General features: G+C 37.5%; 4 protein-coding genes across 4 annotated transcripts in view; all 4 read right to left on the bottom strand.

The window, feature by feature from the left end:
• The window catches only part of zgc:154058 (Transmembrane protein 150A-like), a 43,497-nt gene extending 37,321 nt beyond the window's left edge, over positions 1 to 6,176 (bottom strand). The window contains 2 exon segments of the mRNA XM_067421113.1: positions 6,111 to 6,136; positions 6,138 to 6,176. Of these exon segments, the coding sequence (XP_067277214.1) occupies positions 6,111 to 6,136; positions 6,138 to 6,176 (65 nt within the window).
• Positions 6,177 to 8,413: 2,237 nt separating this feature from the next.
• ftr14l (finTRIM family, member 14-like) lies at positions 8,414 to 16,089 on the bottom strand. Its single transcript, XM_067421484.1, has 7 exons — positions 14,884 to 16,089; positions 14,363 to 14,794; positions 14,131 to 14,226; positions 11,783 to 12,016; positions 11,516 to 11,675; positions 10,749 to 10,808; positions 8,414 to 10,650 (listed from the first exon to the last, which is right to left on the bottom strand). The coding sequence occupies exons 1-7, from the start codon at positions 14,899 to 14,901 to the stop codon at positions 10,130 to 10,132; spliced, it is 1,521 nt and encodes a 506-aa protein (XP_067277585.1). The 5' UTR covers positions 14,902 to 16,089; the 3' UTR covers positions 8,414 to 10,129.
• Positions 16,090 to 16,667: 578 nt separating this feature from the next.
• On the bottom strand, positions 16,668 to 20,244 carry LOC137044936 (toll-like receptor 4). Its single transcript, XM_067421331.1, has 4 exons — positions 20,221 to 20,244; positions 19,941 to 20,062; positions 19,126 to 19,292; positions 16,668 to 19,024 (listed from the first exon to the last, which is right to left on the bottom strand). The coding sequence occupies exons 1-4, from the start codon at positions 20,240 to 20,242 to the stop codon at positions 16,822 to 16,824; spliced, it is 2,514 nt and encodes an 837-aa protein (XP_067277432.1). The 5' UTR covers positions 20,243 to 20,244; the 3' UTR covers positions 16,668 to 16,821.
• A 1,429-nt stretch (positions 20,245 to 21,673) lies between these two features.
• Positions 21,674 to 25,818, bottom strand: LOC137044857 (toll-like receptor 4). The gene is made up of 3 exons (XM_067421208.1): positions 24,239 to 25,818; positions 24,001 to 24,167; positions 21,674 to 23,913 (listed from the first exon to the last, which is right to left on the bottom strand). Exons 1-3 carry the CDS (start codon positions 24,422 to 24,424, stop codon positions 21,690 to 21,692), a joined length of 2,577 nt encoding a protein of 858 aa, XP_067277309.1. The 5' UTR covers positions 24,425 to 25,818; the 3' UTR covers positions 21,674 to 21,689.
• Positions 25,819 to 26,147: the final 329 nt, after the last annotated feature.

Genomic DNA, 26,147 nt, shown 5'->3' with positions numbered 1-26,147 from the left:
AAAGTTGGGACACTGTACAAATTGTGAATTAAAAAAAATGCAATAATGTGAGTTTCAAATCTCAATATTTTATTCAGAATACAACATAGATCAGTGGTTTTCAAACCTGTCCTGGAGGACCCCCAGCCCTGCACATTTTATATGTCTCCCATATTTGGCACACCCACTTCAGGTCTTGCAATCTCTACTAATGAGCTCATGAGTTGAATCAGGTGTGTTAGATGAGGGAGACAAAATGTGCAGGGCTGGGTGTCCTCTAGGATAGGTTTGAAAACCACTGACATAGATGACATAGCAAATGTTAAAACTGAGAAAATGTATAATTATAAGGGGAAAATAAGTTGATTTTAAATGTCATGGTATCAACACATCTCAAAAAAGTTGGGACAAGGCCATGTTTACCACTGTTACATCCCCTCTTCTTTTTATAACAGTCTGCAAATGTCTGGGGACTGAGGAGACAAGTTGCTCGAGTTTAGGAATAGTAATGTTGTCCCATTCTTGTCTAATACAGCCTTCTAGTTGCTCAACTGTCTTAGGTCTTCTTTATTGCATCTTCCTCTTTATGATGCGCCAAATGTTTTCTATGGGTGAACGATCTGGACTGCAGGCTGGCCAATTCAGTACCCGGATCCTTCTTCTACGCAGCCATGATGTTGTAATTGGGAGCATGTTGTTCTAGAACTTGGAGACACCTTTTTAACATTGATGGTGCTTTTCCAGATGTGTAAGCTTCCGATGCCACGCACTCATGCAACCCCATACCATCAGAGATGCAGGCTTCTGAACTGAGCGCTGATATCAACTTAAGTTGTCCTTGACCTCTTTAGTCCGGATGACATGGCGCCCCAAATTTTGATTCATCTGACCACAAAGCAGTTTTCCACTTTGCCAGATTCCATTTTAAATGAGCCTTGGCTCAGAGAAAAGGCCTGCGCTTCTGGATCATGTTAAGATATGGCTTCTTTTTTGACCTATAGAGTTTTAGCCGGCAACGGCGAATGGCACGGTGGATTGTTTTCACCGAAAATGTTGTCTGGAAGTATTCTTGAGCCCATGTTGTGATTACCATTACAGTATGCATTCCTGTATGTGATGCAGTGCCGTCTAAGGGCCCGAAGATCACAGGCATCCAGTATGGTTTTCCGCCTTGACCCTTACGCACAGAGATTGTTCCAGATTCTCTGAATCTTTGGATGATATTATGCAGTGTAGATGATGATAAATTCAAACTCTCTGCAATTTGTCTCTGATAAACACCTTTCTGATATTGCTCTAATATTTTTCGCCGCAGCATTGGAGGAATTGGTGATCCTCTGCCCATCTTGACTTCTGAGAGACACTGTCACTCTGAGAGGCTCTTTTTATACCTAATCATGTTGCCAATTGACCTAATAAGTTGCAAATTGGTCCTCCAGCTGTTCCTTATATGTACATCTAACTTTTCCAGCCTCTTATTGCTACATGTCCCAACTTTTTTGGAATGTGTAGCTCATGAAATCCAAAATGAGCCAATATTTGGCATGACATTTCAAAATGTCTCACTTTCAACATTTGATATGTTATCTATATTCTATTATATAGAATTTTATATTCTATTATATAGAGATTTGTAAATTATTGCACTTTTATTTACAATTTGTATGGGTTAGGGTTAGAGTTCGAGTTAGGGTCCCAACTTTTTTGGTATCCTGTTCGTATTTATACATGTGTGGGTCTCAATAGCTAGTTTAGTATTAGTCACTTCTGACCATTTATCGCAATTGTGATATATAAACTCGATAGAGATATAAAGCCGTTAAAGGTTCTCAAGTTCTAATCGCAAGTCCAAATTGCAAGCTATAAACTTGCAATTAAAAAAAAAAATTAAGAATTGTGATATAAAAAGTCGTAATGACTTTTTTATTATTATTTTATTCCATAGCAGAAACAAACTTCCATACTTACAAATGGACAATGAGACAAGTCTATTAAGCGCTCTGTGAAAAGTAAACACAATCGACACCTGCCAATGGATGTGTCTTTCTCTCATGCAGATCTCACTGTTGACATACACACACAAACACATTTGCATTTATCCAACATAACTGCATCTGACAGCACACAGGGTCAGGCGTGGGCTAAGCAGCAATTAGGTTTGTTTTCATCTCTTGTAAGTGTGTGTGTGTGTGTGTGTGTGTGTGTGTGTGTGTGTGTGTGTGTGTGTGTGTGTGTGTGTGTGTGTGTGTGTGTGTGTGTGTGTGTGTGTGTGTGTGTGTGTGTGTGTGTGTGTGTGTGTGTGTGTGTGTGTGTGTGTGTGTGTGTGTGTGTGTGTGTGTGTGTGTGTGTGTGTGTGTGTGTGTGTGTGTCCACAGTGAGATCACCTGAGCCTTGCACTACACTTAACACAATGCTGAGAGAAATTACATTTGGTAAACAAACATTCTGCCATCTGCCCTGGCTGGTGTTGTGAATAATCATGCAGACTGTTACCAGGTCACTCTCAACATCCCAGAGAGACACACAAGACCTGCCTCAGAGAACACAGTCTAGCTACAGAGTAGCTCAGCTCCCGCTCTGATACCAGAGCCCATCTGTTCACCATAAAATTTGGAATCTCTCTCTAAAGTAATTCGTGACAGGAGTCAATGGAGAATTTTTTGGCAGAACATTTGTTACTTCTATATTTATTTATTTATTTATTTATTTATTTGAGCAGGGCACAACAAACCTCAAAGATTTTAAAGGGATAGTTCACCCAAAAATGAACATTCTGTCATCATTTACTGTGTATGAGTTTTTTCTTCTGTGAACAAAAAATATATTCTGAAGGATGTTGGTAACCAAACCATTTTGATGACCGCTGATTCCATTGTATGGACTAAACAGACAAACATTTCTCAAAATATCTTTTTGCGTTTTCAAAAGAAAGCAAGTCTTTGTTTGGAGAAAATCATGACAGAATTTCCCTTTTAAATAAAAGACTTGCTTTAACTCATTAATATTAATGAGATTGCACTTATGACCTTTACTGTTTTTGATTATGTAGTGTATTGTTCAGGTTTGTACATTGGGTTATTCCAAGTCAAAACTAAAATGTACAAAAAATATTAAGACTGTTTGTGTAAGGGGATGTATATACATTTATACACTTTTGTTTGCATTCTGTTTTGTTTTTTCACTTTAAAGGAATAGTAATAGATTTAAGAGCATGTCTAAGAACTGTATACTGGAAGCGGGAAAAAAGCTGCAACCGATATGTGACAACATGATTTATTATACATATAATTTTTTTTTAACATTAAACATTTGATTAAAAACAGCATATACATACACGTGTGCGTACGTGTATGTGTGTTTGTGTGTATGTCCACATGATTTGTAATGGAAAAAAATTTTACATTATAAATTTGATTTAAAAAAAAAGCATACACACATGTGTAAGTATCTCTCTCTCTCTCTCTCTCTCTCTCTCTCTCTCTCTCTCTCTCTCTCTCTCTCTCTCTCTCTCTCTCTCTCTCTCTCTCTCTCTCTCTCTCTCTCTCTCTCTCTCTCTCTTTATATATATATATATATATATATATACATACATACATACATACACATTTCAGCTCTGCCATCAAAATTACATAAAAAAATATTAAAATAGACCCAATTCCCAACGTTTCTGTTAGTGTTTTCACTGTAAATTCAATCAAATAAATGCAGCCTTTCAAAAACATTTTTTTTTTAAATTACAGACCCCATACTTTTTAATGGCATTTTACATATATAATACTTTAATTTTAGTTGTCTTAATAAGGTACAGCACTCTGAATAAAGGCTGTTTAATGAAGAGGAGAGGGTGGATGCTTCATCATGTTAGAAACCTGTTTTAATTAACCTTCTTGAATCAATTTGCTTTATGAACAACCTCCTAAACAGCTGTGAGACTCCACCAGTGTCCATACCGCCTCCATTCCACATCATGTACTCACAGTCAATCACAAAGACACCTTTTGCTATGCAACCACAGCAGGTGCCAGAAATGAATCCCCAGGAGCTTTAGGTCCAATCAAAACAGAGACCAGACCTGATCTGAATGGATAATTACGCTACATCTCCAACCAGAGAGGTACAAAGCTTGTATTGTACCAGTGAGGACACAGATGTAGCCGCTGACAGTTTCAGCTGTTAAAGGGCACAAGCTTTAAAATATAAAGCCTTTGTTATGAATTAAATATTCTCAATGTTGTTTGCCATAAACAGTACGTTCAACGTCGCAGGGAACAGCACATCATCGTGGGACTTATTTAAGCCTCTGCGACGTTACCATAAACAACAGTCCTCAAAGTATAGAAATAACATTCAAATGGAAACACTGGCTTGTAAACTTACTCTTGCCTAAATGGAATGTTTATTTTGTTTTGTTTTTTTACAATGTAGCCTGAATAATTTAAACAACCATTCCACTGGGGTGTAACTACATACATACTACTCAAAACGGCCTCCACCAAAGTGTTCAACTAAACAAAAAACTTGCATTGTGAACAATTCAATGTGAGAAAAATATGCCAATCAGTTTCAGCTGTGCTTTGAACTGTTAGTGCTGTCATTTTTAGTAACGTTATTTTACAGGTCATAATTAGAGGGTCCATATTCAGCTATGAAAACATGCCATTTCTTGCATAGATAATGGAAGAAAAAGTCTCTGGGACGGGACACGTTTATTCCATGTTGTATTAGGAACTTCTCCCAGAACTACAGGAGTCATGGAAAGAATAAACCAAACATTCTCTCTCTCTCTCTCTCTCTCTCTCCTCTCTCTCTCTCTCCTCTCTCTCTCTCTCTCTCTATAAATGAGAAGGCGCTGATGCTGCTCTAAGTTGCCCTCCTCTGTTTTACTCGCTCTTCTCCTCGCAGAGGCTTATGTAACCACCTCTGTCGCTTCAGACTCAAGGCTCTACAGGAGAGGAAGGGAATCTTGAACTCCCTGTTGAAGCAGGGCGCCTGCAGGCATTCCACAGGAAGGAAGTAGGGACAAGCAATGATACGCCTGCACAGCTCTGCACCTTTAAGCAAATAAAACTGTATAAAAGGTATTTCACAACCTTGCAAATCTTCCAACAACTTCCAGTCAAAAATCTGATTTCCCTACAATTCTTATCAATCACATGGCGGTTCATGCACAGCTCTTCCAGAACATCATGACTCTCCATTTCTGCACCATGAAAAACATTACTAATAATGACCTCAAAGTCTTCCACATTTTTCAGGCAAGTTCATGCGAAGTCAGTTGTAGGCAAGCTTGCCTTTTTATGTATAGCCCACTTCCCAAAGAGCAGGTTAAGGAAAATGAGAGAATGCTCCTGAATATCGCTGCATTTCAGATCTTTCTTGCACAAATAATAAACCTTTCCATATGTCACACTCAATAAGAAAAATGCATGTTTCATGTTTCTAAAAACTTTTTCATAACATTCTCAAGTTGAAAACGCCCTTTCTCAGCGTTTCCCTGAAGGTTCAGCTATTGAATGCTTCAAAAAAGTGTTTTCTTGTTTATGTGAGCATTAAGAGAACATCCATTTTCTCATGTTGCAAACATTATGGGAATATTACTTTTTAATTGGTTCTTCTAAACCTTCAAATAGAAGTAATGAATGTCCAACTAAAACATTTAGCAACAAAGGTATATGAACGATGTATGTTTTTGTGCCAACGATTTGAGAACATTATTAAACACTAGATTGAACGCATGATCTATTAATGTTACTGGGAGATCATTTGTTCATAAATTTAACCATGCCAAAGTTAAGAAAATTCTCTGTTAGCTGAGTGTTGGAAGGGAGAGAAGGCTACCATTTCAATACAGACCAAACCTAAAACTGTGACTACGTGTACTGGCTACATCACACAATTAAAACAATCTGTGGCATATACAATTACAACTATACAACAATTATTCTTCTAGACCATATCTATATACCTCTAAGAACATTGTGGTGTGCATCCAGTTAAAAATCAAACTAGCCTGAAAATTATGTAATCTTAAATCAGAGCATCCATGACATCTGCACAGGTTTTACCCATACCTATGTTCTTTTGTTTATATCCATGATCGTTGAATTTGACACAAAATAAAATGGACTTACACGACCCATATTCCAGTGATGGTCAGGAGCTGGGAGGCTGACAGGTAAGATCATCCACAGAGACATCTCCAGCAACACGATCCTCTACTGCTCCCCGCAAATCATCCACATTCTTTCGCCTTCGCCAGCCTGTCTCCCTCTGCTCATCAATGTGCATTTATAACTTGTATGACCCAAACTGGCTCATCTCAAAATATCATATCTGTGAGGAAAAAGAAATAATCTTAACAATGACAACTACTGTGATAAATATACTGTTACCTGGCAGTTTTATATTGCACAATGCATACCTGTTTGCAAAGCTGTGGATTTTGCATTATTCTAAACGTTTTGTTTAAGCATTTTTAACTCTCAGTGTGTAATTGTGATTCTGTGCTCTTTTCTGGACCTGTAGAAACCATAGAACATTTTGCTGCCTGCAAATAACTGCTCCATGCCTAATAGGTGTGTACAAGTAAACTTGACTGAAAAACGGTAAGAGACGCGTTACAAGCATATAGAACAATATAAATTTTGGAAACAAGCAAAATGGCCGATTGAAGTTGCAGTTTAACGTAAGTGTAAATAGCGTGTGTGTAGTGTAGAGAGTGGACACTGTATCTCACCTTCCCCCTGTGATAGGGGAACAGCAGACGTGTCTCCCACCTTTTGTTAAACCCTCAGACAGAGCGCAGACAGTTCACAAACGAATTACACAATCACCAGTAACCGCTACTAGTTTATCATTACTCCTCAAGCGTCCAAATGATCTTCCTTTGCTCTCTGTGCTTCTCTGTTCTCTACCAGAAAGGATTCTGGTGCTTCGCTCCTTTCGGACTATAAGCGCTGTCTCGTGTACCTCGGTGTGGGACTGAACGCTAGCGTCCAGCTGTTCGCGTAGCTCCTCCCCCCCAAAACAACACACACGCACTGCTGCATCCTGATGCACTGAAACTCCATGCACTGAACAAAATGTTTGTAATTTCGAGTCAAAACAACAAAACGCGCCACAGTTAACTTAACTATCAGTTGAGTTACTCCTTAGATATGCAGTAGGCCTACACTAAAACAATAAAGTAAAATCACATTAGCTATTCAACATGAGTTTGTAGCTACATGTGAGTAGGCCTACGTAAAAATTCGAATCACGTGAAAACATTATCAGAAGATTTTATCTAAATAACGTTTTTCTCCCCCACAAAAAGTCGAATTTAATAACATTTTTAATCAACTTTTTGCCAGAAAAAATAACAATATTAATACACATAAAAAATAAAAGAACAACGAGCAAAAATACCAGAGTAAGATAAATTAAATCAAAAAGTATATTCCTTAAAAATAAGTCTTTCTTGCTTTTTTATTTACAATATTCTCCAAACTGGTGCAATTAATAGTGCATTGTCTCGTGAAGAAAATGTGGTTTGGATCCATTTCTTCTAGCCTATATGAAATGTTCCCAAAATAATAAAAAGTTGTACAATAATGGTGAAATTATTATTATTATTACATTCATTGAAATAATATATATATATTTTAATTAACATGTCGTTTTTGACCTGTGACCCCAGTAGCATAGGCTATACGTGAATTTTAGTTTTCGATTAACTACGTGTATTTGTTTGATGGAAAGGCTATTGTACATTATGTAAGCTTGAAAAAATTATTTGACGAAATGTCATGACGTAGGCTACTTGCTGAAAATTATCTAATTGATTTGGCCGTTCTTATCATCTGTGATAAGCTAATACAGTCGCCGACTGTTTTTTATATTTTTAAATCTTAACCCAAATTAATGTTAAAACACAATAATATTTGTAATAGCCTAAACATACTAAATAATAGGCTATTATTTTTCCCCCAGTAGCTGTTTGGTGACTTAAATAAGATAGTAGCCTACAACCAATGAAAAATATTAAATATGGGTAGGCTAATATTTTTTATGATAAATTGCTTGTCATCAGAAACTGTCAGAAGTCAGAATATCTGCTTCTTTTCTGTCATACTTATTTAGTTCCAGCAATGTTTCTGTTAAAAAACTAAATTTGGGCCTGACTATCTGTTGTCCTGAAAAGCTAATGTGTGATGAGTGCATCAGAGTTAAGCAACTTTACATTATAAACATTAGTTAAACGATGAACAATGCTGAATGAACATAATGATAAGTTATATTACGTAACAAAATATGTTCTGCTAGACAAAATGTACTTCCCATGATATAAAACAATTATATCAGAGTTTTAGTACATTCTGATGTCAGTTCCCTTTTGATAAGATGTGCTAGTTGTTGTAATGTTCAATGCATTGCTCATTGTTTAAAAAGCTCATTGTTTTTATCAGACAAGCATCACAGCTGGCACTATTATCCTGTTGACTGGGTTGGTCAGATTTTCAGAATAGCTGTTACCAAACGTAGCCTACATATTGAATGTTTATTATCAGAGAGCAAAAATATATTTACAATGCACATTTTGCACTTTATTCAGAGCTGTACATTTAACAGAATTGCCTGGTTTGATGAAAACAGAACTCAGCAATAACAAAAAAAAAGGCTGTATTTCACAAGTAAATAATTACAGTTCCTTTTTTCTCCTATTTTCCATACAGCCAATCTGAAGAAAACACACTTTCACAGTTGTGCAATTACTGAAGAGTCCACTAGCAAATCAATGTGCATGTCTCTTCACCAGCATCTTCTTTGTTCTTTTGATATTCTGACATAACCGGCTGGTCATATTCTGCGTATGATGAAAATAATATTAATGGATAAGAACATGTGGTCAGAAGAATGAGTGATGTATGAGTCATAAAAACAGACTTGTGAATGTAGATATTGATTGTGAAAAGTTTGTCTCATTCAGAGCATATAAATATTTCTTAAACCTCACAATGATGTCATATCAGTCATTGTAATAGATTTGAAAATTCGTAAATTCAAGATAAACAACACAAAACACATGAGTTGCTTATTACTGAGAAAATGATTGTAACAAATCATAACTTTCAACAAGTTTGGAATGGCTCCATCTAGTGGAGAAATATACTATATGTTTCCCACATATGGACTTTTGACTAAAAACAGAAGGCCAATGCAAACATTTAATTTGATTACAGTTATTTCAGATATATAATAAAAGACAGTATAGTTTTCTCCTGTGTTAAACATACAAATATAGTGTATTTTTTTAATTGGAATCATAAACCAGTAACACAGCATACAGCCTTAAAAATAAAGTTGCCAGGAAGAACCAAAAAAGGGTTAGAACTAAGATTTTGGTTCACTGAAGAAACAGTTTGTGAAAGGTTCTATAAAGAACCATTTTATAGACTAAAGAACCTTCATGTGCTACAAAGAACCTTTTGTGCAATGGAAAGTTTCTTTGGATATTAGGTTCTTCATGGAACCATACACCCTGCCAAAGAACCATTTAAGAGCCGCAAAAACTTATTTTTAAGAGTGGTGTCCTTTTATTTAGATAATCTTTATATCTACTATGCACACAAAATATTCCCAGCCTCTGTGTTTTAGATGGGAGTCTGAGTGGCCTAGAGCAGGGGTGTCCAAACCCGGCCCTGGAGGGCAACTGTCCTGTAGAGTTTAGCTCAAATTGCCTCAACTCACCTGCCTGGAAGGTTCTATACAAGATCTTGATTAACAGGTTTAGGTGTGTTTAATTTGGGTTGGAGCTAAACTCAGTAGGACAGTGGCTCTCTTGGAGCAGGACTGGACACCCCTGGTCTTTGGTACCAAGACATAGTAAATACATCAATAAGCTAATTTGTGTATTACACATGAAAATATATAAGACTTTTGCTATTTTCTAGGTCGGCCCAACGCTGATAGTAATAACTGATGTGTTATATAGCCACGGATACATGTCAGAAGGAGTGTCAGTGATTCCTATTTTATTATGAGGCTGAAGCCCAAAGAGGGAAGCAAAGAGACTCACTTCCCGTTGAACTGACTAAAAAATAACAAGATAAATATGTGACAACCACATTCTGATCAACATTCAGCAAACAAATGTAGCCTATCGCTATATTTACAGTCGCACTGTAGTTCCGTATCCCCAGATTCCAAGTCCAGGGTAGAGTGGTTCAGTAAATTTAGCTTGAACCTTATGCAGAAGCTTCATTTTGTCAGACACACTATAAAATGCCATTGTTCCAGCCTCGTAGTCTACATACACTCCTATCGTGGAGGAACTGGGGACAGAAATAGTGGTGCTTTTGTTGTTGTGTACAAAGGAGTATTTGGATTCGGAGCAGTACAAACTCCAAGACTTGTCATTCCCCCCAAAGCTGCCGGCTTTGTCATTTCCTTTCCTCTGAATCCCCCTGTAAGTCACAGCGATGTCTATTTCAGTGCCACTCCAGTCCACTTCCCAGTAGTAGCGACCACCGGCCAGACCCTCCTTACACAGCACCTGCTGCCAGTATTCGAAGCGATCGGGATGCTCCGGGTACGACTTTGGCTCGTTGCTCATCCGCACCACTCGGTTTTTGTCTGACAGGTGCAGGTTGGGGTGGGCTGTTGAAGGATCTGTTGAGAGCTGACAGAAGTCTACATCGAGAAGGGGTGTTGTTAAATTAACCAGAATAAACAAATGTGTTTATATAAAACCATTGTCTCGCTGTTGATTATATTGATTATAAACTTACATTCTAAGAATTCTTCCCTTTTTCCTGGGTCCACAGTCTGGAGAATTTTAACCTCCTTCACTGCAGATAAAAAATATATAAGTGTAATACGTATACACACACACACACACACACGCACACACGTACACACACACACGTACACACACACACACACACACACACACACACACACACACACACACACACACACACACACACACACACACACACACACACACACACACACACACACACACACACACACACACACACACACACACTCACACAAACACACACACACTGCCGGTCAAGAGTTTGGAGTCAGTAAGATTTGCAATGCATTAAATTGATCAAATAAATTTTGAAGTGATGGGGAACGGGAAGTGATGCAACGGGAAGTGATGCATTAAATTGATCAAATAAAAAAAAATATATATTTTTTTTTAAAAGGAAACAAAAATATTAAGCAGCACATCAATATTGAACACCAAAGCAGCATTAAAATGATTTCTGATAAATCATGTGACTGAAGACTTGAGTAATGATACTAAAAAATGTAGCTTTGAGAACAGAAATAAATTAAATGTATGTATGTATGTATGTATATATATATATATATATATATATATATATATTCAAATAAGGAAACATTTTATTGTAATAATATTTCACAATATTGCTGTTTTTACTGTATTTGAGCATGGGAGACTTCTTCCAAAAACATAAAATCTCTCACGCACACGCACACCAAATGTCCATATATTTGTAATTTAAGGGACTTTGAGCACCTGCTGAGTAGATTTTGGTCAGTTCTTCCTTGCTTATGTCTTCTAATTGCACTTTCAGGTCAAAGATGGCTTTCTTTGCATTGTCAAAAGTGTGCAGAGGTGCTAATGTCACCTTAGACAAGTCTTCATATCCAGAAGGAGCAGAAAGAGACTGCCAGCTCTATATGGCGGAAATAAGCAGACATGTTATTTTATCATACTAGGGAACTGTTTAGCAAAAAAAATGGTAAATGTGCTTATGGTCCACAGCACCTTTTTTAACAATACCTGTAAGAAGTGGATATGATCATCGGATTGAGACAGCTGCTCCAGGTCATTATGTTTTTTTCTTAGTAATGTGATCTCCTCCTCCAGCCTGGCCAGGTGTCCCTCTGCGCGTGTCAAGAGAAGGGTTTCCTGGGCTCGGATCATCTCCTTCACTTCTCCATGCTTCCTTTCTAGTGCCCGCAGCAGTTCAGCGAAAATACGCTCGTTTTCATCCAACACACTCTGAGATGAATGCTGGAATGAGATTTATTGACAATGTATGAAATATCATGAAGTAACAATTTTTTAAAGTATTCATTATTGATTGAATTTATAAAACTTACATCATTTATCATCAATAATGAATGTATATTTATTTAATTAATGTTCATTTATCAACAAAAGATATTAAATATATATTAGGATATGCAGAAATTAACATCAACTACATTTTAATGTTTTAACTTCTCTCACTGCAGATAAAAACATGTATACCAGTACACTATTCAAATTTACATCTGAAATACACTTTAAATTCCATTAAACAACTCATATCCACTTATTCTACTAATTATTACTTCAGTAAGGATGCATTCAATTGATCCAAAAAAGACATTTGTAATGCTACAAAATATTTCTGTTTCAAATAAATGATGTTCTTCCAAACTTTCTGTTCTTCGAACAATCCTAAAAACATGTATCACGGTTTTCACAAAAATATTAAGTAGCACGACATATTTTGACAATATAATAATAAATGTTTCTTGAACACCAAGTCAGCATTCTGAAAGAAGATTCAGCATATTCAAATAGAAAACATGTTTGTTTGTTTGTTTTAAAAAGTATTATTATTTTGAAACCACTAATTAATTTTAATTTTACATTTTTATGATAATAATTATATTATTAGCTTTTCATCAACTCACAAGCCCCAGTTTCCTTAATGTTGGGAAAACCCTGACCTAAAGCATTCATTTGGAACCATGATTTACTAGAAAAGAATCGCGATACCCTGCTATTGCAAATGATATGATATCGATTTTATTACGCTTCTTTACATGCTAATAAGAGCTGTATTTCTCAATTTGCATTAATGCATGACAGCAGGAGTCAGGACATGAGTGCAGAGCTCTACTTCCACCATTCTCTAAACAAAGCCGAACAGTCAAATACATAAAGCCTACGCGCAGCACATGTCAAAGAAAGCAACATAAATGCATGCATGAGAAAATAAAACGTGGCCGCAGGGGCGTCAGACTAGGGGGGTACCCAGGCCCCGAGGCGGGGGGGCTTAGTCAGTTTAAGTCAGTTCCCTTTCAGTCGGTCACGTTCGACGTACGTCAGAACTGAACCGACGAATGAGATCCCATTCGTCGGTTCAGTTCTGACGTACGTCTCCGTTCCCTCCTTCAGGGAACGAGGGTTACATACGTAACCGAGACGTTTTCTATACATACATATACATTAATCAGAGTGTGGCTTATTTTGTTTACATTTTAAGTGTTTTTATGATAGAAATGCAATACCCCACCCATTGGTATCACTATGGTATTTGGTACAGGGGCCCAGCAAGATGGTTTGTACCCAGGGCCCAAAATTTGGTCCTACGCCGCTGCGTGGCGGTACATTAACATGATTGATAATGTAATTTTTGCAAACATCTCTATAATGATGTTCACACCGGCATGTAAGTACTATCACAATAAGCGGAGGGAATGGTCAAAAACAGGACAGGAACATGCTGGCCAAGTGAGTTATTATTTTAAAAAGATATAAAACAAGGAATAATATTTGTTTGTTTGTTTTTGGCCGTGGTATCGATTTAGTATTGGTATCGAGGTATTTTAGACTGGTATCATATCAAAGTCATAATTTTGGTATTGTGACAACAAGTGACAACACACGACCATTTTAAAAAAGTAATTTTTTTCCAATTGAATCATATAAAGCAGAAAAGACTTATATGGTCTTGGACATTGGTGTGATAGAAGGTGTCAGTGTAACAGCAGAATTTTATGAGTATTTAAAGCTGCTGTCCGTAACTTTTTTTGTGTTCAGGATGTACAAAAATTATATAATGAGAATGTACAACATGAATCCATTTTCCAAACCGTGTTTTTGTCTTACCCTGAATCATTATGGTACACTTATAATAAGTATTTATATTGGGACTATTTCCGCTGCGGAGGAGCACAGTCCCTGCGTGATCCGCCATAGACATAAACAGAGAGAAGTAGCTCCGACTGGAATGTTCTTCCGCAAGACGCATGCAGTTCTGTTTATTAACCACTAGAGTGCAAAAAAGTTACGGACTGAAGCTTTAAGTAATATAATAGATATAAACAGAGGATTCTTCCCAATTTTCTTACTTTTAGCGCTGCCACTGCCTGACGGAGATCTTGCCATTTCTTCGCCCTTTCTTCAATCTTCTGCTGCGAATTCATCAGTTTCGCTCCAAGCTGTTTCTGTTGACAAAAAAGCACATTTGTGAGACACTGAACTATTAAAGGGATAGTTTACCCATCTTTATCTAGTTAGATCTTTAGATAATTTATCTTCTCACTAAGTGAAACAATAAATATTAACTGTTGATAAGCTCACCTGCTTTTCTGTCCTTTCCGCTGCTGCTGAAACAATATCATGTTTTTTGTGTTCCTCCATGATGCACAAAACGCAAACGCATGCTTGGTCAGAACGACAGAAAACCTCCAAAAGTTTATCATGCTCAGCGCAGATCTTCTCACGCAGTTGCCCTGTCGCGGCCACCAGTTTGTGCTTCATCAGAGCTGGATACTCATAATGAGCCTGGAGATGAGTCTCACAAAATGAGGTTAAGCATGTCAGACATGACTTCACTGCCTTGTTCTTCTTTGCCAGACAGAAATCACAAAGCACTTCTCTGGAGCTGTTCCGGTTGCTGGAGCTGCTGTACCTTCCGTACCTTCTGGGTTTTTCTAGAGTGCTGTATTGGCTTTGGTTTGATGTACTCCTCCGAGACATGATAAAACTCTCTCTGCATAATCCAAAGACAAGCTTGTGGGGTGAAAAAGAGTTTCAATGAAACTGTACTGACACATTCATTATATAGAGGAATGTGAACCATGTGTGATAAACCAGTTTACCAGGTTAGAGGGTGACATCTCCTGAAGAGGTGTGACAACTGATGTCAGAACAAAGAGAAAAGCAAAAATGTGAATGTTGTAACATAAACATTGTAAAACATCTTCATACAAAGGCCCTTTTGTTGACAGTAAACCAGGAGTGAAGAGTCTGCGGTTTCAGTTTTTTTTTTTTTATGGTTAAGTTCACAATAGTCAGGTTAATGGTGTGTAAGTTTCCTAAGTAAGGAAAAATTGATGACGGACCACTCAATGACTTGCAGCTGTTTGTATATGGGAGAATTCCATAGATAATTAAACATAATTTTGTGGTGAAAAATAGCTTGTCATTTTTATAATATTGTTATATCTATTTGCTTGGTCAGTGTCTTTGTGGGTTTTGGTTCCTTTGCTATTGTAGGCTGGAAGGACGTTTGAAATCATGTAAATACCCTAGAGAAGTGATCTGGAAGTGTAATGCGGTCAAGAAATGCCTGGAACTACTTTAACTGCATTTACTAGAAATTAGTTGCACACCTTAGAACATGTATGAACCAATAAGAAAAAGCATTCAACAGCCCCGTACTATAATGAAAGCTAAATTTCCATACATTTCCATGGCCCGATTTTAAAGGGCTTAGATTAAGCCTTAGTTCAATTAGGACCTTTAAATCTGCACTATGCAACTTTCCGTCCACTGGAGGGCGTCTATTCAAAACAAAGGTGTAGTTTGATGACGCCAAGTTTGAGCGCAGCATCTTGGGACATGTGGTCTTCACCTCACAGCCGGTGGAAAATAGGACTCGGGCAGAAATCATGTTCATGGATGCGGTTATTAACGTTACTGTAGTGTAAAGCAGAGCAGGACCGAGTGTTGTAGAGCTGAGCACGGCCGCTGGAGCGATTGTTATACAAACACCCGCCTCGCGAACACCGGGACTTTTATTATGACGTGACGGGACAGGACACAGTCGCTGGGCGCCCGCACTATTTCCGCTTTTTCTGGTCATGAGTATAAGGTAAAGCAGCTCTGTTTATCATGTTAGATACATTTAAGTGTGGTTAAAATGATGTTATGACATTACTCTGTGCGTTCGATCGACGCTGCTGTCAGACTGCTAAGAGAAAAGCGCTTCTGCCCAATAAAACCGAGGGTAGCGCAGATTTGACACAATTGACAGGCGACTCCCTCAAACGCTATGCTGAAACGTCCTGGTCATTGGTTATTGCTATTTTCTCATAATTTACAAATAGTTGGAAACATCTGGGATATTGTAAGAACTCAACTGAACAAAATATATAACACTGGCCTAGTGGTTTTTGGATATTTTACTGCAAAAATACTACATAGTGCACCTATAAGTAGATTTTATAAACGTGCCTAAGAATAAAATATTATTATAAATTTAATGGATATGACATTTGAAATGCCCCCAAAATTATAATAACTAATTTTTAATAACTTTCATTAAAATGTGTATGTGAACTTTCGATGCTCAGGCAGAAGGAAATATATATGTGAAACTATTATTATGTAATGAAGAGAAAAACAACAAACTATAGTCAGAATGTTGTAAATACAGCTACATAGTCATCTGCACTAGGAACTGTTGCTATAGAATTTTACTTAAAAATGTACATATCAGTGTTTCCAGTAACACATTGATGAGATGTGGGGCTTAAATCTATTTGACCACAAAGCAAAATAGTGTTTGATAAAGATCTGTTTACACTGTATTGTGCATGCAACTTTCACTTCTCCCTTTTGTTTCATGTGCACTGCCAAAAGTTGAGCTGAAAGTCCTCTGTGTGCAGTATTCACAAAAACAAAACAAAAAAACAATGGCAATAGCACCCTGTGAAAAATGATTTACTACAAAATAAAATATGATGTCTATTTTAGATTAGTTGAAATAAAAAAGCGTCCATTTATTTGAATACATTTGCATGTACATGCTCAGATTATTGCTTTTTAATAGCTCTCCTGAGCCGTATCCAGAATCTCATGTTACTCAAAGGGTCCCTGCTCCACTTCAGGTAAGTGTTCTTTTTCAGATACTTATGAAGACCAAACACTTTTTTGGACTTCCTCTCTTCCACATCTTCCAGAATGATGATGATGATGTTGGCACTGCGTTCCATCATAAACCGCGACTGGGCTAATTCAAACTCAAAGCGACACCAGGCGCTATCAATGAAGTGTTGAGACACAACCACAATGACTTTACGACTGCCCAATATTCCTTCATCGATAATGTTGGAGGTGATGGACTTTCCTGCTTGAAAGTCCCGCATGTGAAGGCAAAGATGAATAGGTGGAACACCGTTCTCCAGATTCTCCATCAGTTCATTGATGACCCAGACTTCGTCATAGCTGGAGAAAATCACGAATGCGTCATAGGAACATTCTTGTGGTTTTCTGTAGTCTATCAGTAGAATACAGCAATACTGAAGATAAAACTGGAACCTATAAGCCAACGCTGATAACAAAACTACTAATGTAACAAAAACTACTGATAAAACAATTGTGAGTATTTTCCTGTGCACACAGGTGTCAATGTCAAAGTCTGTTGCTCTAAAATCTGAGCTTAGTAAAATAGATTGACAGAAAATATTTTCTGATTGCTTCAAAATGTTCTGATTCTGCATAATCCACAAAATAAAATCTGTCTGAGAGCAGGAGCAATCGATGGGGTTGGAGGACAAATCAAACTCTGAAAGGTTTGTGGGCAACTTTTGGAGAACATGAAGTGGGATGTTAGTAATGCTGTTTTTATCAACATAAAATGATGTAAGCTGTTTCAGCTCTGGTTGGGCCAGAAAGTCCAAAATCATCAACTTGTTTTTACTTAAATATAAATGCCTTAGTTTCTGTGTGCCAGTAAAAGATGTCCTGGATATTTCTTCGATGCCACAGTGTGAGATGTCAAGAACCTCCAAATGTGTCAGATTTTGTAAGAGATATTTGAATATATCTTCACCAAAAGTGTTTCCCGCCATTTTAAGCACAGTCAAATTTTGCAGGTCCTGAAAAGTCATGTAGTTTGTTAAAGTAATACTTGTGTAGGAAATATCCAAATACTTTAGATTTTTTAGACCTTGCAAAAACCCAAGGTAAAAAACTATCACTAGTTTTGAATGGTGGAAGTCCAACTCTTCAAGCAATTCAAGTCCAGAAAATGCCTTATCGACTATCCTTATATCAGAGTTTCGACTGAGATTCAAGTGTCGAATATTTGGTGTCCTTTGAAAAAATTGTTTACAGCAGTCCTTCAAAATCAAAAAGTTTCCACTCAAATCTACATAGTGAAGAAGAGGGAGGTCATGGACACCATTAAAGGTCATATGCATAGTATTCTTCACCACCAGTTTTTCTAAGCTTGGTATGTGTGAAACAAATGGTACAATAGATAATGAAGTGCGACCTAAATACAGTTCCTTGAGATGGTGGAATGGAACATGTTCCATGCTGTTGAAATATCCACCTTTCACTGTGATTTTGGTCGCATTAATCATACAATGGAACATGTGTATTTCAGAATCAGACCATTCTTTCTGAATAAAATGTATTTCATTGAAATTAATTGAGCAAAGACCATCAAGATAATTTGAATCTGACACCTTGATTTTCCATTGCATTCTGTAACTTCCAATAAACAACTTATCCACACTGAGACCAGTAAGAGCCTCTATACACCTCTTTTGTGCATTAATTGAAACGAAGGCAGCTTGTATGTGAAACTCCCTGAGATAAACGTTTCTGAACGCTCCTGGTTCAATGTGCATTAATGGATTCCTAGAGAGAATCAAAGTCATGTTTCTGCCAATCTCTCGCAACACAACTGTGTGATCAGTTGTGATGATGGATATATTATTGGCATGTAGATCTAGTAATCTAATATCTTTAAAGGTGCTCATAAATGGAGGGAGAGACAGGGACTGAATGTTATTTGTTCCAACTTTAAGTTCCTGCAGCTTGGTTAGGTTATTCACTTGAAGCTGTAATGATGTGAGACCAACATCCACAAGAACTAGACTTTGTAGATCATATAAAGTATTCAAGCATCCAGGTCCAAAATATGTAATAGGGTTTCCAGTGAGAATCAATGTAGTCAAATTCTTCACATTGTAGAAAGAATCATTTTCAATGTGCTTGATGTGGCATCTGAAAGGCCAAAAGATTTCAAATGAGTGCATAAAAAATAAAATAGTTAACATGTTTAAATAGTAAACTATGATGATTAATGAACAGTAGCATTAATTTACCTTGTGAGATCCAAAACTTGCAAATTAAACAATACAGGAAATACACACTTATGTAAAGAGTTCAAGAAATTGAAACTGAAATCCAGATACGTCACAGTGAAGGGAAGACTGCTGGGAATATGAGTCAGATTTCTCCCAGAACATGAGTATTCCATACTCTTTATTATCTATTAATGAAACAAAGACAGAGGAAGCCAATTTTTTATTTTTACTTTAACATATTTTTGGTATTTCTAATTTTTAAAGTCCTTTATATTCATAGAGATAGATAGATAGATAGATAGACAGACAGACAGACAGACAGACAGACAGACAGACAGACAGACAGACAGACAGATAGACAGATAGATAGATAGATAGATAGATAGATAGATAGATAGATAGATAGATAGATAGATAGATAGATAGATAGAATAAGAGGCTAATTTGGAAATTAATATAATATAATATAATATTGGAGAACAATAAAGAACAATAAAGAACATGAGGGTCAAATAATGCAAAATAAGAAGTTCGGCATGTTTATAATACTATAGCCTTCTATGAATCATACTACTACTTCAAAATACTACAATAATTGGGCACACCACTGTAAAATAAATAAATAAATAAAAGATGCTGACTTAAATTTTTAAGTACAATCAACTTGGATGTTTAAGCAATTTAAATTTAAATTACATTAACTGATTGTAAAAATGTTTTTTTATTTTTTATAACAGAAGTTAAGCAAATAGTATTATCTAAGAACCTAGTGTAATTCCAAGTATAAACTATATTAACAATAATTATTTAGAAACTGTATATATTGTTCTTACCGTGGTACATTCCTGTCCCTCTCCAGCATTCACAAGAATTAAGATTGAGCAGATGAAAATCATCTGTTCCCGATAGGACATAATCATTGTGAGAAATGTTAATGAACGAGATCTATGGAAAACTTGACGTGACAAAGAAAAAAAAGTCAGGAGATCCAAAATCATTCAACAGCACACTAAAAGATTTTCTATCTCAAGATTTGGAATATTACTTTACAACAATACACACATCAGTGGTTGTGAAGCTGTAATATTAGGCTATTAATAATGTAAAGCTCACCATTTAGCATAAATCTGTTCATACTCTTTTGTCGAAGTATTGTATGCGTGCAAGCAACTCTTACTTCTCCCTTTTGTTTCAAAAGGGAAGTTATTCATATTTAACGTGCATTCCCATGATGAATAGAAAGCTTTACGTGCAGTACTTAAAGGGGGGGTGAAACACTCAGTTTCAGTCAGTCTCATGTCAATCTTGAGTACCTATAGAGTAGTATTGCATTCTTCATATCTCCGAAAAGTCTTCAGTTTTATTATATTTATAAAAGAAATATGGGCTGTATCGAGACTTTCCAGAAAAAGACGAGCGCCTGGAGGCGTATCGTGTGGGCGGAGCTAAAGAATGACGAGTGCGCACAAAGCGGTGACGTTCTCAAACGTGGAGAAACTCATGGCTATCGATCGGATTCAGCTAATACGTGATCTAGAATCACATTCGGAGGCTGAAATAAATTGAACAGGAGAAACAGCAACAGCAGGACGTCTGTCTCTGTGGTATGTACTGTATTTAGTGGCCTGTCAACATTTGTGTGTCTTTACTCGAAGGTTTATGAGGACATGATTCGGTTTATGGACTATTGTATGCGACTAAACCTTAGCAGTAGCAACCAAAACGGTTTTGCACGTCAGACTAGTGTAACGTTATACAAAGAAAAACAATTGAGTAACGTTAGCGCATTTGAATGATGAAGCACGCAATCGTGTCGTTCACTGATGTTTACTCACGCGACGATAGCCAACAGCACAGACATTTGAAGCAGTTTTACTCACCGACCGTGAACCTTTATCGCTGGGACCGCTCCGTCAAAAACACACTTCTTTGGTATGATTTGGTGAAGTCCTGACAGCAGTGACCGTGGAGATCCGCGATGTTGTGAAGCTTCCCGTCATTTCTGCGTTCAAATCGGTTCAAATGCAGCGCTGCCTTCCCGAAATGCTGTGCTGAAGTGTTGAAGTCGCTTGATGTCCCCCATAGGAATAAAGTGGAGCGCGGCGCGGACTATAACGCCATAAGTGTTCACGGACGACTGGATCTGCAGCTGAAAGCATTGTTTATGGGCGTGCATTTCCTCTCTCGCTCTAGTCACGCGCGCGCGCACCCTAACGGGAGAAGAGCCCGTACGGCCCATACAAGGACCTTCCGCTCTATTAACGTCAAGTAGACCCATACTCGAAAAAAACTCTCTGAAATTTGTGAGAAACCGGAAGGAGTATTTTTGACACAGAAATATTCTATCAAACGTCCAACATTAGTTTTTGAAACTTTGTCTATGTTTAGGATGGGAATCCAAGTCTTTAACAGTGTATAAAGCTCAGTATGCATGAAACAGCATTTCACCCCCCCTTTAAAAGTAGCAATAACTTTACTCTTTGAAAAATGGTTGGACAACATAAAATGCAATAAATCTTCTTTAAATTTGTGCAAAAGTTTATTTATTAAAAACATGTATGCTGTATAAAAAGTAGGTAATGTTATTGTTTTGTGTCAATAATAGCTCTCCTGAGCCGTATCCAGAATCTCATGTTACTCAAAGGGTCCCTGCTCCACTTCAGGTATGTGTTCTTTTTCAGATACTTATGAAGACCAAACACTTTCTTAGTCTTCCTCTCTTCCACATCTTCCAGAATGATGATGATGATGTTGGCACTGCGTTCCATCATAAACCGCGACTGGGCTAATTCAAACTCAAAGCGACACCAGGCGCTATCAATGAAGTGTTGAGACACAACCACAATGACTTTACGACTGCCCAATATTCCTTCATCGATAATGTTGGAGGTGATGGACTTCCCTGCTTGAAAGTCCCGCATGTGAAGGCAAAGATGAATAGATGGAAAACCGTTCTCCAGATTCTCCATCAGTTCATTCACGACCCAGACTTCGTCATAACTGGAGAAAATCACGAATGCGTCATAGGAACATTCTTGTTGAGTAGGTGTTCTGTAGCCTCTCAGTAGAATACAGCAATACTGAAGATAAAACTGGAACCTATAACCCAACGCTGATAACAAAACTACTAATGTAACAAAAACTACTAATAAAACAATTGTGAGTATTTTCTTGTGCACACAGCTGTCAATGTCAAAGTCTGTTGCTCTAAAATCTGAGCTTGGTGATAAGGTTTTACAGAAAATATTTTCTGATTGCTTCAAAATGTTCTGATTCTGCATAATCCACAAAATAAAATCTGTCTGAGAGCAGGAGCAATCGATGGGGTTGGAGGACAAATCAAACTCTGAAAGGTTTGTGGGCAACTTTTGGAGAACATGAAGTGGGATGTTAGTAATGCTGTTTTTATCAACATAAAATGATGTTAATTGTTTCAGGTATGGGTGGGTAAGAAAATCTATAGTCATCAAATTGTTTCCTCTCAGATTCAAAAGTCTAAGTCTTTGAAGACTTTTAAAAGAGCTTGAGTGTAACTCTACCATACGACAGTATGACATGTCAAGGTGCTCTAGAACTGTGAGATTATTAAATAAATATCTCACTACATCACCCTGAAAAATATTGCCAGCCAGCTTGAGAACATTAAGATTGCTCAATCCATAAAAACAATATATGCTAGAAAAAGTTATACTGGAATAAGAAACATCTAGATAAATCAAATACTTTAAGGTAGACAAAAGTGAAATGTGTCCTATTCCTACAACCCTTGTGTGATGAAAATCTAGAATCTCAAGAGAACCAAGTCCATCAAATGCTGGACCATCAAGATTAATTTCTGCATTTAGACTCAAATTCAAATACCTAATTTGAGGGGTGCCAGATAAAAGTGTTGTGCAGCATCGTTTTAATGTCATTTGGTTGGCGCTCAGATCCACAAACTGAAGCTTAGGCATGTCTATGAAGGATTCCTCACGAATAATTTCATTGTTGTCGGTGATAACTAGTTTCTCTAAAGTAAGAATATGTGACAGTTGTTTACCTGGCAAAGTACCCAAGTGATTGGAAATCAAGTAAAGCTCCTTGATTTCATGAAAAAATACATACTCCATTTCATAAATTATACCATGTTTCACAACCACAATTGTGGCATTAATCATACAGCGAAAGATAGAAAACGGTTCATCAGGCCTTTCACTAATATAATAATATACTTCTTGGAAATAAATAGAGCAAAGGCCATCTAAAGCATCAGCATCTGAGAACTGAAATTTGAAATCTCCCCTGTACTTTCCAAATAACAATTTTTTGACATTAAGACCATATAGTGATTTTAGACCAACTTTCTGAGCAGCAAATGAAACAAAGGCAGATCGAATATCCAGCTGTCTGAGATAAACGTTTCTGAACGCTCCTGGTTCAATGTGTATTAATGGATTCCTAGAGAGAATCAAAGTCATGTTTCTGCCAATCTCTCGCAACACAACTGTGTGATCAGTTGTGATGATGGATATATTATTGGCACGTAGATCAAGTAAACAGAAGTCTTTAAAGGTGCTCATAAATGGAGGGAGAGACAGGGACTGAATGTTATTTGTTCCAACTTTAAGTTCCTGCAGCTTGGTTAGGTTATTCACTTGAAGCTGTAATGATGTGAGACCAACATCCACAAGAACGAGTCTTTGTAGATCATATAAAGTATTCAAGCATCCAGGTCCAAAATATGTAATAGGGTTTCCAGTGAGAATCAATGTAGTCAATTTATTAACATTGAAAAAAGTATCCTTTTCAATATGCCTAATGCGGCATCTGAAAGAAAATACATACATTTAATATTTTTTATGGAACAACGCATTATACAACAAAAGAGTTTTAGATGGTAACAACATTGCTTACCTTGACAGATCAAGGACTCGTAGAAAAGACAAAACTGGGAATACAGTCTTCTGTAAGTGTTTCAAAACATTAAAACTGAAATCCAGAGTTTGAACCGATGAAGGAATACTTGCTGGTATGGAGCTGAGGTTTCTTCCCATGCATGAGTAGTGCAGATTCTCTGTAACCTAAGGTTAAATTAAATAATAACGTCAATGAAAACAGTAATGAAGAACAGATTTAAACTCAGAAAACTTACTTCAGTGCATGATTCTCCAGCACCTATGGAAAAACATATAATAAAAGCACTTATAGTGAAGAAACTCATTCTGAATGATCTTAACCGGTCATAAAAACGTGAGTAGCTTTTGTAGAGAACTTTGACTATAAGGGAACAAATGCAATGGTTTACAACAATGGGGAACTGTGGACAAAAGGATGCCATAGAGAAGTAGGCTTAGGCTTAATTTGGTCAATTTTGAATGAAGAAGTATTTTTCTGAATAGATTTATTGTAATATACTTGAATTGCTTCTACAGCTCATGTCGTGATGTTTTAGAACAAATTTCGGGAGAAGCAGGTCAGATAATCAAACCTAATTAAATACGAGTGGAGCACTAAATACTGAATATGGAAGAGGGGAATTTCCTCAACCACCACCAATGTGCAGGACCATGTGGATGATGCAATGGCAGCCATATTGCACCAGACCATCCAAAACACACCAGCTTATCAGTGAAGAGGAGATGTTGAAGCCAAAAAGGGTATACATACCGATCATAGCATCATTAACGCTGATAGGGGAAGTGATAAACACTGATTATCATCATGGCACCATATATTAAGCAGGAAGTAAACATTTTGTGCTCAGTGTTGATGTGTTAGAAGCAGGAGCGAGTTTGACAAGATGCAAATTGTGATGGCGAGACGACTGGGTCTCAGCGCTTGAGGTGCAGCGCTTGAGTGACCAGTGGCACGTGAGCATTAGAACTGGACCACGGAGCAATGGAAGAATGTGGCCTGGTCTGATGAATCACGTTTTCTTTTACATCACGTGGAAGGCCGGGTGCGTGTGCGTGGCTTACCTGGGGAACACATGGCACCAGGATGCATTATAGGAAGAAGGCAAGCCGGCAGACGCAGTGTGATGCTTTGGGCAATGTTATGCTGGGAAAAAGCGGGAAAACGTCTGACGTCATCGCATTTATTTTCTGTTGTCCAATCGAATGAATAGAGAGGCGGGCCTTCCGTTGTGTTGACCTTTACCTTGATTTGACTGACAGGACAGCTTGATTCAGGGGGTTGCCCAGAAATATTTTTTAAAAACGCAGCGCACTGCTTTATATGCGCCTCGCGTTTTCAAACCTGAAAAAGGTGTTCTGTGTGATCGGGGCCTAAGACAGTCTGACCGAGTCTCTCCGATTTAAGGGAGCTTTTACTGTGAGTTTTCGCCATTGTTTGTTTAACTGCAGTTGACATCCAGAAGAAAATACACTGAGATTTTTTTTTTTTTTTTTGCTTTGGAATAAAGCTGATGCAGATCGAGTGATTTGCTTCTATTATTTAAAGGGATCCCCTGGTGTTGAGACTTGTATGGCTTAATATAACATAAATGATGTCTCTTACTGAATTATGTAGTAGAAAACCCATGAAAGATCTACGTTATTTAAAAAATCGATTTTATATTTGGACCATGGGCGGCGCCATTTTGTTTGCGTTCTAGGTTGATGACGTAGAATGGTTGAACTCCTCAATCAGCTGGCGTTACCCGTAGCTATTTTTACCACAACGCAACTCGAAAATTGTTTCAGAGTTAAACAAAACCAATGAATTGCTTTGTAATTGTACTTAAAACACACTCAAACATACATGTGCACACAAACTCACCTACACAAGTCACAAACAGATCGGCGGGCGGGCACACACACCTGACAGACTGCGTTGTCTCAATCGAGATGTTGGGCTGCTCAGTCTCCACGACAGGGGCTGAATCCGAAATCGACCCCCTATACCCAGAAATAGGGCATTATTTGAAGGGACGGCCATTTGTAGTGTTGTCCAACATCATAGTGGACATGTTCGAGTGCAGTCATTCAGTCTCACGTTCACCGCAGTGTACAGCCGATTTACAAACAGCTGTCCGACTTCACGCACCCAAACATACATGT

Source organism: Pseudorasbora parva, chromosome 17 (assembly GCF_024679245.1).
Source record: "Pseudorasbora parva isolate DD20220531a chromosome 17, ASM2467924v1, whole genome shotgun sequence".
NCBI lineage: Eukaryota > Metazoa > Chordata > Actinopteri > Cypriniformes > Gobionidae > Pseudorasbora > Pseudorasbora parva.
Note: the sequence above shows the minus strand (reverse complement) of the source record. Positions and strands in the feature narration are given on the sequence as shown.